Genomic DNA, 14,679 nt, shown 5'->3' with positions numbered 1-14,679 from the left:
TTATTAAAGACTTGGCTTGTTAAAATATGTATATATAATTTTTTTTACAATAATATCTGGAGTGTGGTCCAAGACTATGCCATGCTTTGTGCATTTGTTAGTAATGGGAGTATTTCTGCTTTGTGTTCAGTGCTGTGCATTGTAGTTGCCTGGCACGCTTGTTGGGGAGCATCTTGAAGTTGTTTCTTAATGGACTGTTTTTGGGATCATGGGCTTACCTTGCACCAAAAAAAACAGTAGGGGAGGATTTTCTCTGTTCCAGGAAAGGATGAGATGGGATACAAACTCCTTTTGTACTTTGTTATATCCCCGCAAGTACAGACTTTCAAAGAGCTCTAATAGCATTTGTCAGAAAATGCATGCTTGTTTCTTTAAAAAATAAAGTTCTTATCTTGTGTAGTTGTTTGCTATGTTGATATTTTTTTTTCCTCAAAGGACTGAAAGCTCATTTTTAACACAGATAAATCAGCGCTGTTACCACTTTCATTTTGCAGTAAAATACTTTTTCATTGCTCATGGTGTTTTGGTGTTTGTGTTTTTTTATTTGTTATTTTCTTCTTTCATATAAGTAAAAAATGAAGTGCCCTTTTAAACATTTAATTGCATCCATTAACATAGCCAGTGTAGGATTCTGGTGAATCCACATTCAGGAATGGATTTATCCAAGCTATTAAAGTCATATGACAACATGCTAAGAGCCAGATATGCAGGTACTGTGCAAACTGGCATGTATGAGATTTCTTTATGGTATTTCTTATATTGTATTAGCCTCCCACCAGCTTCCTTGTACCCACTCAGTTGACATGTAAAAGAAGCTAGGGTGGTATACTTTGTGGTAAGCTCCTCTTACCATATAAGCATTAAGAATGCACTATTGAAATGTGCCTTACCCTGTCTGAACTTGCTTCTTTTTTTTCCTGTCATACTTTGTATTTGCACTGTGTTCAATGTCATAGGCAATATACCTTCGATGTGGAATAGGAAAAGGATATTCATTTTCCTCTGTATTACTCCCTGGTTGTGGTTATGACATTAAGCTAGACTGTTTATTCTTCCTGCGGAGGAAGAAATATGCAGCATTTCATTCTGGGCACAGGGAAACTTATGTGCTTCTCCATGCTATGGAAAGGAAAGCTGTCCAATATGTGACAGCATCACTGACTCAGAAATTGTGCAAACTGACTTGAGACAGGCTTGACAGTTATTCTACTGTAACCTATGCTGCTCTGGATTTTCCTCAACCACTGTCCTGCCACCCCACCTCCTATGTCCTGGAACTCAGGAGAAGGCAAATTAAAGTTGTCCAAATGAAGTAACTTTTCTGCCTTTTAAATGAAATTATTTCTGTTATTTTTTAAAATTAATTTCATTTTCTTTGAGAGCCTTTTTTACCCATCTCTTCATAAGGGGATATAGCTTCTGGGGGTGTTCTACAATCTACAATATGGATAAGACAACTCTTCTCAGAACTCATATGTCAATGGCAACCAAGTTGTCATTGACATATGAAAGAACTGTCAGAAGTTCTTTCATAGAAAGACCAAACAAAAAGGTTTAATGAATGCAAACCATCTTGCACCCAAAGAAGGTACAAGGAAACATCTTGGATTCATAGCAGTACATATTAATCACCAAACCTTGCTTCTTTGAATGCTTTTGGGTTAAACTAGAACAAAGCAAGTGGTATCTTTACATCACTGAAGGGATGGTTGCCTCTGGATCTTCAGCAAAAAAAGGCAGCAAATGGTTGTGGGAGGTCTGACAGCCATAGTATCATAGAATGGTTTGGGTTGGAAGGGACCTTAAATATCTAATTCCAACCCCCCTGCCATGGGCTGGGACACCTCCCATTAGATCAGGTTGCTCAAAGTCCCATCCAACATGGTCCTGAACACTTCCAGGGATGGGACATCCACAGCTTCTCTGGGCAACCTGTTCCAGTGCCTCACCATCTTCAAAGTAAGGAATTTCTTCCTTAAAGTCCCACAACCCATTTAGTTGTTGTCCCTGAGCATTAGAGGCTGGGTGAGCAGTGGCTGGTGCTACTCCAACTACTGCTGACTGGCTCTTCTTGGCAACAGCCATCTCTTGCCCTACCTGTCTGATCCCTTTGGCAGACCTGCCTATTCATGTTCTCTTACCTGTTCCTGGCTGGACCTTCCCCTGTTCCTGCCCTTCCAGCCCTTGCCCTTCATCCTTTGCCTAGCAAATCTTAATTTTTGCTTATGCTGCTCAGAAGCATGAAGGATCTTTCCAGTGGCTGTGGCATTTGCAATATGAATAAAAGGGATGCCATCAGCAGGTTGTTTTGTACAAGAATGTTACTGTTTTCTTCCATGGCCACAAAAATACTTTTAATCACTTAAGAATTTGGCTTCTAAAATCAGTTTACTCTCTCAATGGACTGCAAGTGGAGCAGTGGCTGCTGTTCTGTGAATGAGACCTTGTGACAGGAGAAGACAGTATTTTGATGTGGTGACAACCATCTAACATCAATGCTGAGAAGTGCTGTGTGGCAGGGCTGGTTTGATGTAGGCTGCAGAAGTGCTGTGCTTGGGGAGCTGAAAGGAAAGGCTCAGCACAGACAGATGAGGAACATTTCAATACCAAACCTGCCAGAAGGACTGGGGAATAGACTATCAAAAGAGGAACCTGCATCATCTTTGATAGAAGCCTGTAGTGGTCAGGCATGGCCGCAAAAGAACAGAATGATACTTTTATCCAAAGATGTGTGTGATGTTATGCTGACATCTCCCAACTGTGTTTAGTCTATCTGCATGAGTATTTTGACATGGGTGGAGGTGAAAAGGTGAAATACAGCGAGTACTTCAGAACAACACTGCCAGTGCTTGACCAGTTTCTTGCTGGCTTTCACCTCGTCTTGCAGAATTGTATGGGCAAGCGTTTTAGGATTATTTTGTGAACAACGTGCTTGCACAGGGCATTGTCATAGAAAGCAGCAAACATTTTGGTGTGACTGTTGATGGTGATGCTTCAAGAAAGAACATTTGTGAGGACAGGATAAGGGTCTTGATTCCACTTTCAGTTAGACCAGGTACAACCTCCTCTTCTGCCCCATCCCTTTAGCTGTGCTGTGAATGAGTGCTGTAAGCAGGGCCTTTTATGGCTTCTTTTATGGCTGTTGGACTTCATAAATGTTCAGGAACACTGATATTGACCAAGACTTGACCATCATAACGCCCAGCTTGCCTTGCAAAAATCAAACAATACGCATTATGCAACCGGGAATCGCCGGCGATAAGAAAAATTCCACCATCCTTTGCCCCTTTTCCTTGAGCACCACAAGATCATCCTCGCTTCCTACTCTTCCTCACGGGGCTCCAGAGCAACCGGGGGGCCCCGGGGCCCGCCCCCGCGGGAGGGGCCGCTTCCGCCGCCACAGGGCGGGGCCGCGGCCCGGATGCGGGTGGGGGCCGCGGGCCCGGGAGCTGGGGTGGAGCCGCGGTGCGGGGCCGGGGCCGGGCCCGCTGCCGCCGCCGCCTGAGGTGAGGCTGCGGGACCAGGGCAGGGCAGGGGAGCGGAGCGGGCGGCCGCCGGTGCCGGGGGTGGCGTTTGTGGTGCTTTTGGAGCCGTCGGTGGCCGCCCGAGAAAAATCTCTACCGGGTTTCATTAAAGTATATAAAACGATGATTTTCAGCAAAAAGGGGCTCGGTGGGAGTGATGGGTCCCTGCCCCTGGCAGGCGGGGTGCACGTACAAACGTTGGGCCGCCTGGGTAGCAAGCGTCTCCAAGCCCCTGCTGATTAAGATGCGCGGTTGTTATATAACTAATGTCAAAAATCAGAAGTAGCTATGAATAGCAGGCTGCAGCTAACTGCTATTTAATTGTTTTCCACGCAGAAGTTTCCTGCTTTGAAGCCGTTGTGATTGCCAGATAGATTCACCTCAGAACAGGCCTAAAAACAGCCTATGGTGAAGGGCTCAAACATGAAGTAAAATGGGTGGTGAGGAATACAGGCTTGGCTCACAGCTTTACGCTGGCTTTCTGCTTTACCAGTAAAATGCTGTCAGCACTACTCTTTCATTCCAAAAAGTCACAGAGCACCACAAAGAGGGGTTCTTTCGATAATTGCCAAGATATTGCTGCTTATAAATTGTGATATGATCCCTTTGCAGTACAAATAATGACCTAACATACAGTGCAGAGCAGGAAGATAAAGAAGGATCCAGTATGAGATGAAAACCGTAAATAAATATAGAAAGATCAACTCACTTTGTCCTTGGTGCAAATGACAAGATGTATCAGTGGTGAAGGGGAGTGCTAGCACAGCTGTATTGTACTGTCTCTGTGAAAAAGTCATCAGGGCAACCATTGTTGGGTTCTGGTTGGTTTTTCACTATGTCTTTGCTTTAGTATCTTTTCTGTAGTTTTTGACAAATTCTCATCACGAGGGAATCGCTTCACCCTGAAGGCTCATAAGGGTACTCTTAAAAGTACTCTGTGCTTATGAAAGATGTAAGTCATAAGAAGTTCTCAGTAATTTGTCAGAATAGTATTAAGGTGAACACCCATGTGGGCATCATCATGAAGTCTCTCTATGTGTTCTCCTTCTGCTAGTCTATTCAGGATACTTTGTGTATAATGAGCTTTCCTAGCAAAATGCAGCTTGGTGTGGGTGCCTTGTGAGATAGCAGTTGACATGGCGCGTTGTTACAATTATTATTAGTACTTTTCATTATCTCTTGCGTGTTATTCATCTTGGTATGAAGAGGAGCGTTTTTGAGGAAACACGTGATACAAAGTTAGCAGTACTTTGGTAGATCTCTTGTGTGTCCCACCCTTTCTTCTCCATTATAGACATATATATATGTCTATATATAGACAATTTAACCTAACAGTGGTCTTCTGTGAGATGTTTGAGGTTGCATTGTGCAGTGTCTGTCACTGGATGCCTGTATGGAGCTGTGAATTGTTCTGTGTAAGGCATCCTCCCACCATGCTGCATAGCATTTTTGAACATTATGTGAAATGTTCAGAAATGGTTTGAACTTTGGTAAATAAAATTAAAGAAGGTTTTCCTTGCTCAACCATTTTATTCTGAGCTATTTTTCTTCCAGTTGCCTACTCGTGATGATTCCACCATCTGCAACAACTCCTGTCAGTGATGCTGCACTCTTGCCAAGTGTGGCTTCTCAGGAAATCTGGAGGTCGCAAGTTCCAGGCTATTCTGGATCAGTCACGCAGCATATAAGTCACCGGGCCAACAACTTCAAGAGACATCCAAAAAGGAGAAAATGCATTCGCCCTTCGCCGCCACCACCACCAAATACTCCATGTCCTATTGATCTGATTGACTTTGGGGATCTACAGCCTCAGAGGTCTTTCCTAGAACTCCTATTTAATGGATGCATTCTCTTTGGGCTTGAGTTCAGCTATGCCATGGAAACAGCCTATGTTACACCTGTGCTGCTTCAGATGGGTCTGCCAGACCAACTGTATGGAATGGTGTGGTTCATCAGCCCTATACTAGGTAATTTTTCTTTCTGCTGTTTCTTCCTTCTTGTTTTTTTCCCACTCTGCAGGGGTATAAATGATTTTGTTTTCTCTGCCTCAGCTGTTCACAAGTATATTCCATGTGATGTCATGGTTAAGAAGACATAATTTTAGACAACTGAATGGAGAAATAATTACTGCTGTGTGTTGCCTGAAATGGGCCTGGCGTGATCAAAAGGTCTGTTCTTTTAACGGCTTCTCAGTGTATCACATCTTGCACAAGAGTAAGCTTTGGTTACTGTACTAACTTCTTATATTTAAAAACAAAACAAAAATGGCAAAAGAGGATCACTGCATCCATTTACACCCTTGTGAAAAGAAGTATACAGAAACAGTTCCCATGGGTGTGTGGAAATCGCAGAGTGGGGTCGCCTTCTCCTGTTGAATTTTCTGAAACAAACAAATATTCCAATGATGAAAGACTTGACTACTGCTGTTATTGGCATTAGGTCACTTGCCTGAGCACGGAGACAAGGCTGGGAGTATGTTCACTACTGCAGGAAGAACCCTAAGATAGGTTATGACTGCTTGGAAACTATTCTGCCCGTCCTTGTGTTTCCAGGATATGCCTCAGAAGTAGGTTTGTACTCACAGACAAGCACCTTTCCAACTTGCATATTTACTTGCTGCTATCCTCCAAGCTAATTTAGCAGGGGATCTCAAATATAAGACAGGAGTAAATGAAATAGCTGATAAGGAACTTAATTGTTCTACTCTTGCTTTTCACCTGATGTCAAACTCCCTTGTACTAATGATGTGGACTGAGTTGTGTTGTCATAGCAATCCTGAATCAGCAATGGTGCATTACATTATTCAGTCTCTAACGTGGGAAATGTCAGGCACTAAACTGTATGCATCTGGGTGACTAGTACTGACTGGGGATATCGCTGTGTCACGGTGTCCTGCCTTTGACTGTCTTCTAAACTGCCCGTTTTAACCCCCCTATGAAACAGGGTGGTAGAAAAAATCTGCTTATTGGTGATCACCTTTTTTTTAGGGTTCTTGCTACAGCCTTTGCTGGGGGCCTGGAGTGACAGATGTACATCAAGATTCGGGAGGAGAAGGCCATTCATTCTGGTCTTAGCAATAGGTATGTCTTTTAGAAATGATGGGCATAACACATGTAAAGTAGAAGCATTGCATGTCTCCTGTAGCATCCCTAGTTGTAGGCATCCCTATAGCATTAAGCTGAACAAAGGGCCGTTCAGGTGTGGGGTATTGTATGTCTGAAGAAGGTGGTGAGTGGCACTGAGGTGATGCTCTGGCAGCTGAACTTTCACACACAAAAGCATCTCTCTTCTCATAGTTAACAAGAGAGATGATGTTTTGAGGGTCAGGAATGTTTTTCTTTCTCCATCCATGAATCCAGGCATCTGTAAGCTTAATCAGTGTAAAAGGATTATGTATATCCTATAAGCCATGGGGGAGAGATACTGTTTCTCTTGTTTACAAGTGTTTAATTGTTTGATTCTGATTTGTTCTTATTCCCAGGTGCGTTGCTTGGGCTCTCACTTATGCTGAATGGCAGAGATATTGGGAACGCCTTGTCTGACACTGTGAATAACCACAAATGGGGGATCATCCTTACAGTCTGTGGTGTTGTCCTCATGGACTTCAGTGCAGATTCAGCAGACAATCCTAGTCATGCCTACATGATGGATGTATGTGGCCCAATGGATCAAGACAGGGGCCTCAACATCCATGCTTTGTTAGCAGGTATGCTTTCTTTGTACTTCCTGGGTGACATGAACCCTGAGTAAAAAAGCTGTTCTGTGAGAAGGCAGCGTAAATTGTTGGTCTCTCCCTGTATAAGCATAACTGAATACCCGGAGAGATAGCAATTAATAACATTGAAAGCAAATTTTTACTTCAAAAGGCTTTTGTAGCTGACAGAAGTCAAATGAGACACAGTCCTGCACTGTTTGTCTTAAGATCCCTTGTGCCTTTTATAACCCTACAGGAAGAAAATTATCACTTTAGGAAGGAGATTCAGCTTTTCACAGGTGTGCGAAATGTTTTTTTTAGTTGCCGTATCAGAGAAGAAAGCACATATCATTCACTAATTGTTGTAGTGCTCTAGTCTAGTTTTCCTGTCCAACAGGGGACTTTTTTTGTGTCCTCTAATGTGTATGTAAGAAAGGAAAGATAGTGTCATAAGGCTTTTACCATATGAATGGCGTGAGCGTGGCATCCAGTGCCCCAGAATTCCGTGTTTATCGGTAGTAGTATAGAGGTAGCTTCTGTACACTGTTGACGTGTCACTGAGCAATGAGCTTGTTCCGTGTCTGAAGTGATTTGGTCAGTCTTGGCCGCAGGTAGATCTGAGTTCTAACAGTATGTCTGTGTGGTGCAGATAATTGTTTATTGCTGCCTTTGAGTTGAAAGGGGATTAAGTAGTAAAAGAGAGGTAACACGTTGGATTCTACTCATGAATTGTTAGACAAATGGTGCTCTGCTGATTCTGACTTTGAAGGTTGTCTAGGAAAGGTAATCTCGACTCTGTTTTTCCACCAGGTCTTGGAGGTGGCTTTGGTTATGTTGTTGGAGGAATACATTGGGATAAAACCAGTTTTGGAAAAGCTGTGGGAGGGCAACTGCGTGTCATCTATGTCTTCACCTCAATTATACTGACCATCACTACTATGCTGACTCTAATTAGTATTCCAGAAAGACCCTTAGGGTCCTTCAGCAGGAAGAAAAAGGTGATGAAGAGTCCAAGTCTTCCTCTCCCTCCTTCTCCACCTCTCTTCTTTGAGGAGACTGTAAATGAAAACTTTGCTTCTCATAACTCAGCTCAATTATATGCAAGTTTTACAAGTCCTGTTTCCCCTCTCAGCCCACTCACACCCAAATATGGCAGTTTTATCAGCAGAGACAGTTCCTTGACAGGAATTAATGAATTTTCATCGTCATTTGGGACTTCAAATATTGACAATGTACTTATAGACTGTTTTACAGGTGGGCAAAATAGTTACTTAGCACTTCCAGCTAGCTTGCCCAGACATCCTGTCAGTGTCAGCTTTCCTCAGGTACCAGGTGGCTGTTACCAAGAAGAAAATGGAATTCTGGAGCAAGGGGAGAGCAGCATAACTCTGGGGCCTAACAGTGAGGCACTAACAGTGGGCTCCCTGGATGCAATAAAGCCACGGTCATCAGGTATCCTGAAAAGACCTCAGACCTTGGCCATTCCAGATATTGTAACGGGACGTTGTCCAGAAAATAGCAGAAGAAGAAATGTAACTTTCAGCCAACAGGTAAGGCCAGAAAATCAATTGTATGACCATGTAAACCTGAGTATTAATTTAATCTCTGTGATTTTAAATGTTTAGTGTGCAATTGGATCACTAAAGACTGCTCACAACAGTTTACTTATAAAAGTCACCATAGGAACAGAATATCCACTATGACTTTATTGATGATTGGCAGTCTGTCATCTGCTTTTGTAAAGAGGGCAGAAATGGGAGCATTCCCCTCCCTTCAGGCCCCGTATGAAATTTAGGTTGGTACATTTAGCCCTAGTTCACCACCCAGGAAGCTACCACGTGAGAGCAGAAAAGAACACATTTTTATTGAGCCTGTATCTTCCCTCTCCACAGAAAAACCTGCAAGATAGGGCCAGGGATAGGATTCTCCCATGAGCTTCTCGTTATGGCAGTCATTGCATCTGGTTTCATCAGGGAGGTGAGGTTTTCTTTACCCAGGGATAAGACTGTGACCTCACCTCCCACTGTTGGTGATAACTTGGAAAGTCTGAGACCTCTGTATGCTGACCCATTTTTTTATGATCCAGGATGAGGTAAACTGTCCTCTGTGTATGTGTTTTTTTTTCTTTTTTTTTCTTTTTTTTTTCTGTTGCTGTACTTTCTCCCAGTTTGTGAGAGCAGACTTTGCTAGGGTCAGGATTTTATATACTGTGCAAGTAGAAATGAAGCATCAAGTGAGCAATGATAATGTGTTACAGTTAAAACCAGGCTCTTTTTTTTATCATTGTCTCTAAAAATTCAGGGACCTGATTCACCCAAGTGCAGGTACAGCTTGTATTAAGTGCAATGGAATTTATGCTTTTCGTGTGCTAGCATCTCACTGTGGTTGCCAAATGCTCTAGAACAGTTTCAAGTACACCAACAGCTGCAACACAGAGCTATTTATCACTTGTTCTAAGGCTGAACTTAAGGACATCCTTAGCACTGTTCTTAATCTCCAAATCAACAGCTGAGCAGCAGAGTTTCACTTTCAGATGATCAGATAGATATGTGATATAGCGTAGATTTGCTCAAAGGTCATTTAGATTTTTTTTTAACCTGTTTATTGACCTGGGAGTTCTTATGGTGAAGGTTGCCAATATCCTGCTGGATGGTGTTAAATATGAGAGTGAGCTGAATGGATCGAGTGAGACCTCTGAGCAACCGCTCTCCATCAGACTTCTTTGTTCAACCATCTGCCACATGCCCAAGGCTCTTCGTAACCTCTGCATCAACCACTTTCTAGGTAATGAAAAAGTTCTTTCTTGTTTTCACCACAAAGCCGTCTACCTTGTGTGAATCTTTTAAAGTATTTTATCTCTTGCAGCACTTGCTGCTACCTAAAAAGGACATAATTTGTTCCATATATACTCAACAATAAGGTACTTTCTGGTATTTAGTTTTTTTAGAATGCTGAGAAAAATCAAACAACAACAACAAAAACCAGAATCGTGAAACCTACATGCCTAGAAAGAGAATAATTGGTTTAAATCAGCATGTCTGTTAAATTTAGTGTTTATACTAGGATGAGAAACACCATTGAACCAAGAACTTGAAACTGCATCAATGTGCTTTCTAATGCTTTGAAACTGCAGTTACTGAGCAGAATGCAACAAGATTAGATGTATTTCTCTGCTTACATCTGAGACCAGCATTTGCTTTCCTCCGTTTGACACCATATATATAGGGGCAACAGAACAGGCTGTGAGGGGGCACAGAATGCGACACTACAGGTGTGCCTGTAAGACTAGTTTAGCTAAGTGTAGGAGGACAACAGCACCCTGAAACTAACATATGATGAACTACTCTGTGAAATTCAGCAAGGCAGTTCAGACTGCTGTAATCAATTTTGCTCTCTTGCTAAACTTGCAAAATTCTGTGACCTGTAGTCAGCCTGTCAGATTCCATGTGTGAATTCAAAAGATAAATCTTCATCATTAAAATCATGAACAACTTTTACAAACAGCATAATGCACAGGGAACAGCAGTCCCTCATAAATGTGGCTAAACATTATGTATGTAATATATTACAAATCACAACTGAAGACAGGTTGTGCAATGTGGCTAATAGTGTTCATGTTTTACAAGAGAAAATGGATGATCTGTAATCCTGATGGGTTATTTCTGGCTTCTTTCAGGATGGCTTTCATTTGAAGGGATGTTGCTTTTCTATACTGACTTCATGGGAGAAGTAGTGTTTCAAGGGAATCCCAAAGCACCTCACAACTCAGATGAGTATCAGAAGTACAACGCTGGGGTCACCATGGGCTGCTGGGGAATGTGCATCTATGCATTCAGTGCTGCTTTCTATTCAGGTACTAAGTGTACAGCCATCCCACCCACTGCTGTCAGAGATACACCTGCTCCTGAAGTGGTGTTTCTGCAACAAGTAGTCTGGCATTTATGTTGCACATAGCTGCATTGTGGCAGTGGGAGGATTTGGAAGGGGATCTTGGTGCTTGCACGCGAGCCACCAGTTAAGCAAAGCTGTAATGATTGCTGCTGTGGCAACCAGATAGCTAGGCTGTGGAGCCTGGAGGTATGCTCCTCAAGCCTAGTGCATGGCAGGGGACAGTCACTGTTAATTGCAAATGCCATGCTGTTGTCTTGCAGCTGCACTGGAAAAGCTAGAGGAGCGGTTCAGCACACGGACACTGTACTTCATTGCATACTTGGCCTTCGGGCTGGGTACAGGGCTGTCCACGCTGTCCAGAAACATCTATGTGGTGCTGTCACTGTGCGCTACCTATGGTGTCCTCTTCGCCACTCTCTGCACGCTGCCCTACTCCCTGCTTTGCGACTACTACCAGAGCTGTGAGGTGAGCCCTGGGCAGGGTGGGAGAGAGGGCTCCTGGTGGTACTTCCTTCACGCTGTGTCCCCTGTAGTTCACAGGCTTGAAGGCAGAGGGCATGCGGCGTGGGATGGGTGTCGACATCTCCCTGCTGAGCTGCCAGTACTTCTTGGCACAGATCCTGGTGTCCCTGGCCATGGGGCCACTAACAGCAGCTGTGGGCAGTGCCAGTGGTGCCATGTACTTCGCCAGCCTGGTGTCCTTCCTGGGCTGCCTCTTCTCCTCCCTTTGCGTCACCTATGAGCCGATACCACCCGCTGAGGAGCTGCCACCTACCGAGGAGCAGCGCCCACTCCTTCCATGTGCACAGGATCAATAAATGAGAGAAGCTGCCACAGCCTTTGCTGCCTCATTGCATCATCCTTGTCCTTCATGGTATGGTGGGCCTTTGCATCCCCAGGATGGTAGTGGACGGTGGTGGGACGTGGGTGACCGTGCTGGCAGTGGGCATGGGAAACCACAGACAGATAAGCACCAGCTTTGCTGAGCTTTCCCCTGCCCGTGAGAGGGCACCACTCCACCTTCCCCTGAGGTGGCAGAGGCCCATCTATGTCCCCAGGGTCTATGGCTACAGTGGTAGGAACCCTAGGTGGCAGCCTGGGGCCTTCCCCTCCAGCCACCCTGCAGGGGCATGATTCCTGGGGGGAACAGCGTTGCCTGGCCTGAGGCAGGGAACACAGAATTCCATTGCCCAGGCAGGGGGACCCTGATCTCTTGGGAGTCAGCAAGCTATGGGGCTCCACTGCCATGGGAGTGTTGTGACCACGGTGCTTTACCAGATTTGTGAGCAGAAGGTTCCTCCTCACTGCCAGGCAGAGTGGCCTGGCCTTTGGTTGCTGAGGGCTGTGGAAACTCCTGCCTGGGCCTCAAGGAGCAGTGGGGCCAACCCATGGGTCCCAGTTTCTACCCATGGTAGGCCTGGCCTTGGAAGGTACTTTTCAAAACTTTGGGAAGGTTGAGAGTGACTGGTCTTGCTTTGGTAGTGCAAGTACTCTTTTTAAGGGCTGTCTCTGGGCTCCTATGTGTACAGAGCTCCCGCCAGCAGAACAGCTCCAAGAAGTTGCTAGGGGCTGAAGCTGCAGGGGCCTGGCTCTCAAGCCCTGCTCTCTGGGTTCTGACTCTCGTCCACACTGATGGTTCCTGATGAGTACGTATTTCTTCCTACATTAGACTTTTAACTGGGATTATAACAGCTTGCGATGACTTAGCAGGGAGATGGGTAGTTGTTTGCAAAACACCTTTGGGCAGGTTTTTTTCTTGCGTCAAGGTCTCTTGGGTAGAAGCTTACGCTCAAGATTGGATTGAAAATATTAAAAAAAAATAATCATTTGTGTGAAAGCCTGTAGCACATCATCCTTGTTTTTCATACAGTTGTACCATGTGACATTTTAGGGATTAATGATTTGTCAGCTAGAGCCACATCCTTTATATCTCATTGAAACTACTAAGACTTAGTAGAGTTGGACTCGTGGGGTTTCATTACCTGTGAGAATTCTTAACTATTCTGGTTTTGGAAGTAAATGCCTGAAATCTTATATAAGTTCCAGTTAAGCTCAGGAGTACTTGAAGTGAAGAGCAAAGATGAAAACAAATAAAAGTTAGAACCATTTCTAGGATTCCTATCAGTCTGCCTTCATATTCAGGTAGTGAGCCAAGATTTACCATGGCTGATGGGCATTCTAGTATCAGGAGTGCCATGCGTGGCATCTCTTTATAGAGGCTCTTTTTGTTCTTGTCTACTGGGTCCAGAAGAAGCAGTTTCTCTGAAGGCTCTCTCTTTTTTAAGTGAGTTGTTCTGGACCGTTCACCTCAGTGTTTTTTTTTTTTTTATGTGTGATGCCAAGAAGAAATATCTTCTGTAATATTTAGCTGTTGTGATTTACTGTACTCTAGTGCTTGAAAGCATAATGCACAACTCCTAAGAACCTCTCACTTTTATCATCAGTGCCCTAGTATTTTTTTTTTTTAAGTGAGAGACAAGTTTCATGCTATTCAGTATTTACTTAAATGGAGGAACACTACAGAAGTTAGGAAGTGAAGCATTCAGAGAGAAATGAATATCGGGTTGATGACTGTTCATCTTTATTTTCCTTATTTGGGCTTACATTTCCTGACCTGGTGTCACATCTGCAGGAATATCTGTGACATGTTTCCTTTATAATGGGGCATCTGTCTCCAAGAATGTTTGGGATAAAACTGGAACTGGTGTATGAGCAGTACATCTGGCACTTCTGAGTGATTTCTAACAATCTGACTAGTTGGCTTTGTGGAATTTTTCTTTTCTTGGTCTGCTGTGTAACCTTATTTTCTCCTCCTTATCTTACCAAACTTTTAAACTCAAAAATGATTGTTTTGTTTCCACAATGTGATAATTAGTTCTCAAAATGCTTTCTCCTTTTAAGTTTTGTAGACAGCATTGTTGCACTGAATGGATCACGAGCACTTTCCTTTTCTAGGTAGCTGGAGTTGCAGATCATTGTGTGTTGCAAACAATCTTAAAAAAAAAATCAGAGTTGATTAAAACAATGTATTTCTCAAAGTATATGTCTATGTATATATCAGTGTATTTTACCAATGCCTACTAAGAAAAGATTCTCTACTGAGAGTGTGGTCGGGCACTGTCACCATGCCTGCTGGAGTTCAAGAAGCATTTAGACCATGAACTCATAAACACAGCTTGATTTTTTTTTTTTTTTTTTTTTTTTGGGCAGTCCTGCGAGGAGCCAGGAGTTGGACTCAATCTTTGTGAGTCCATCCCAGCTTGGGATATTCTATGGTTCTGTTTGATGGTAATGTTTGTCACTCCTTCCCTCTGTAAATAAGAATATGAAACACACATAAATATAGAACTATCGCTATGCCCAAACGCATTGCATAATGGAGTATATATTACATTTTCTATTATACTGAAAATTCAGCATCAATGTATGTTAATTTGGGGTTTTTAGTGGTACTGGTGGGGTCCAGGAAAAAAAAGTATGTCACCATTCTGCAGAGTTCCTTCGAAGTTGCACCAAATCCATGAAGAAGGAAAAAAAAAAAAAAAAAAGAGAGAAAAAGAGAAAAAAGGC

General features: G+C 43.4%; 1 protein-coding gene across 6 annotated transcripts in view; it reads left to right on the top strand.

Moving 5' to 3' along the window:
- The window catches only part of SLC45A1 (solute carrier family 45 member 1), a 42,326-nt gene extending 30,383 nt beyond the window's left edge, over nucleotides 1-11,943 (top strand). For 3 of the 6 annotated variants that reach the window (XM_082777024.1, XM_082777023.1, XM_082777022.1), the window contains 8 exons: nucleotides 5,079-5,491; nucleotides 6,512-6,604; nucleotides 7,006-7,230; nucleotides 8,029-8,768; nucleotides 9,849-10,002; nucleotides 10,895-11,071; nucleotides 11,370-11,575; nucleotides 11,643-11,943. In XM_082777024.1, coding sequence (XP_082633150.1) covers nucleotides 5,092-5,491; nucleotides 6,512-6,604; nucleotides 7,006-7,230; nucleotides 8,029-8,768; nucleotides 9,849-10,002; nucleotides 10,895-11,071; nucleotides 11,370-11,575; nucleotides 11,643-11,927 — 2,280 coding nt within the window. In that variant the 5' untranslated portion in view covers nucleotides 5,079-5,091 and the 3' untranslated portion in view covers nucleotides 11,928-11,943. Of the gene's footprint in view, nucleotides 1-3,458; nucleotides 3,507-5,078; nucleotides 5,492-6,031; nucleotides 6,095-6,511; nucleotides 6,605-7,005; nucleotides 7,231-8,028; nucleotides 8,769-9,848; nucleotides 10,003-10,894; nucleotides 11,072-11,369; nucleotides 11,576-11,642 lie in introns of those variants that run through there. The other 3 variants (XM_082777025.1, XM_082777026.1, XM_082777027.1) reach the window with 3 other exon arrangements.
- Nucleotides 11,944-14,679: the final 2,736 nt, after the last annotated feature.

The sequence above is a fragment of the Aythya marila genome (assembly GCF_965140915.1).
Source record: "Aythya marila genome assembly, chromosome: 21".
NCBI classification, from domain to species: domain Eukaryota; kingdom Metazoa; phylum Chordata; class Aves; order Anseriformes; family Anatidae; genus Aythya; species Aythya marila.
This window is presented reverse-complemented; position numbering and strand designations above follow the sequence as displayed.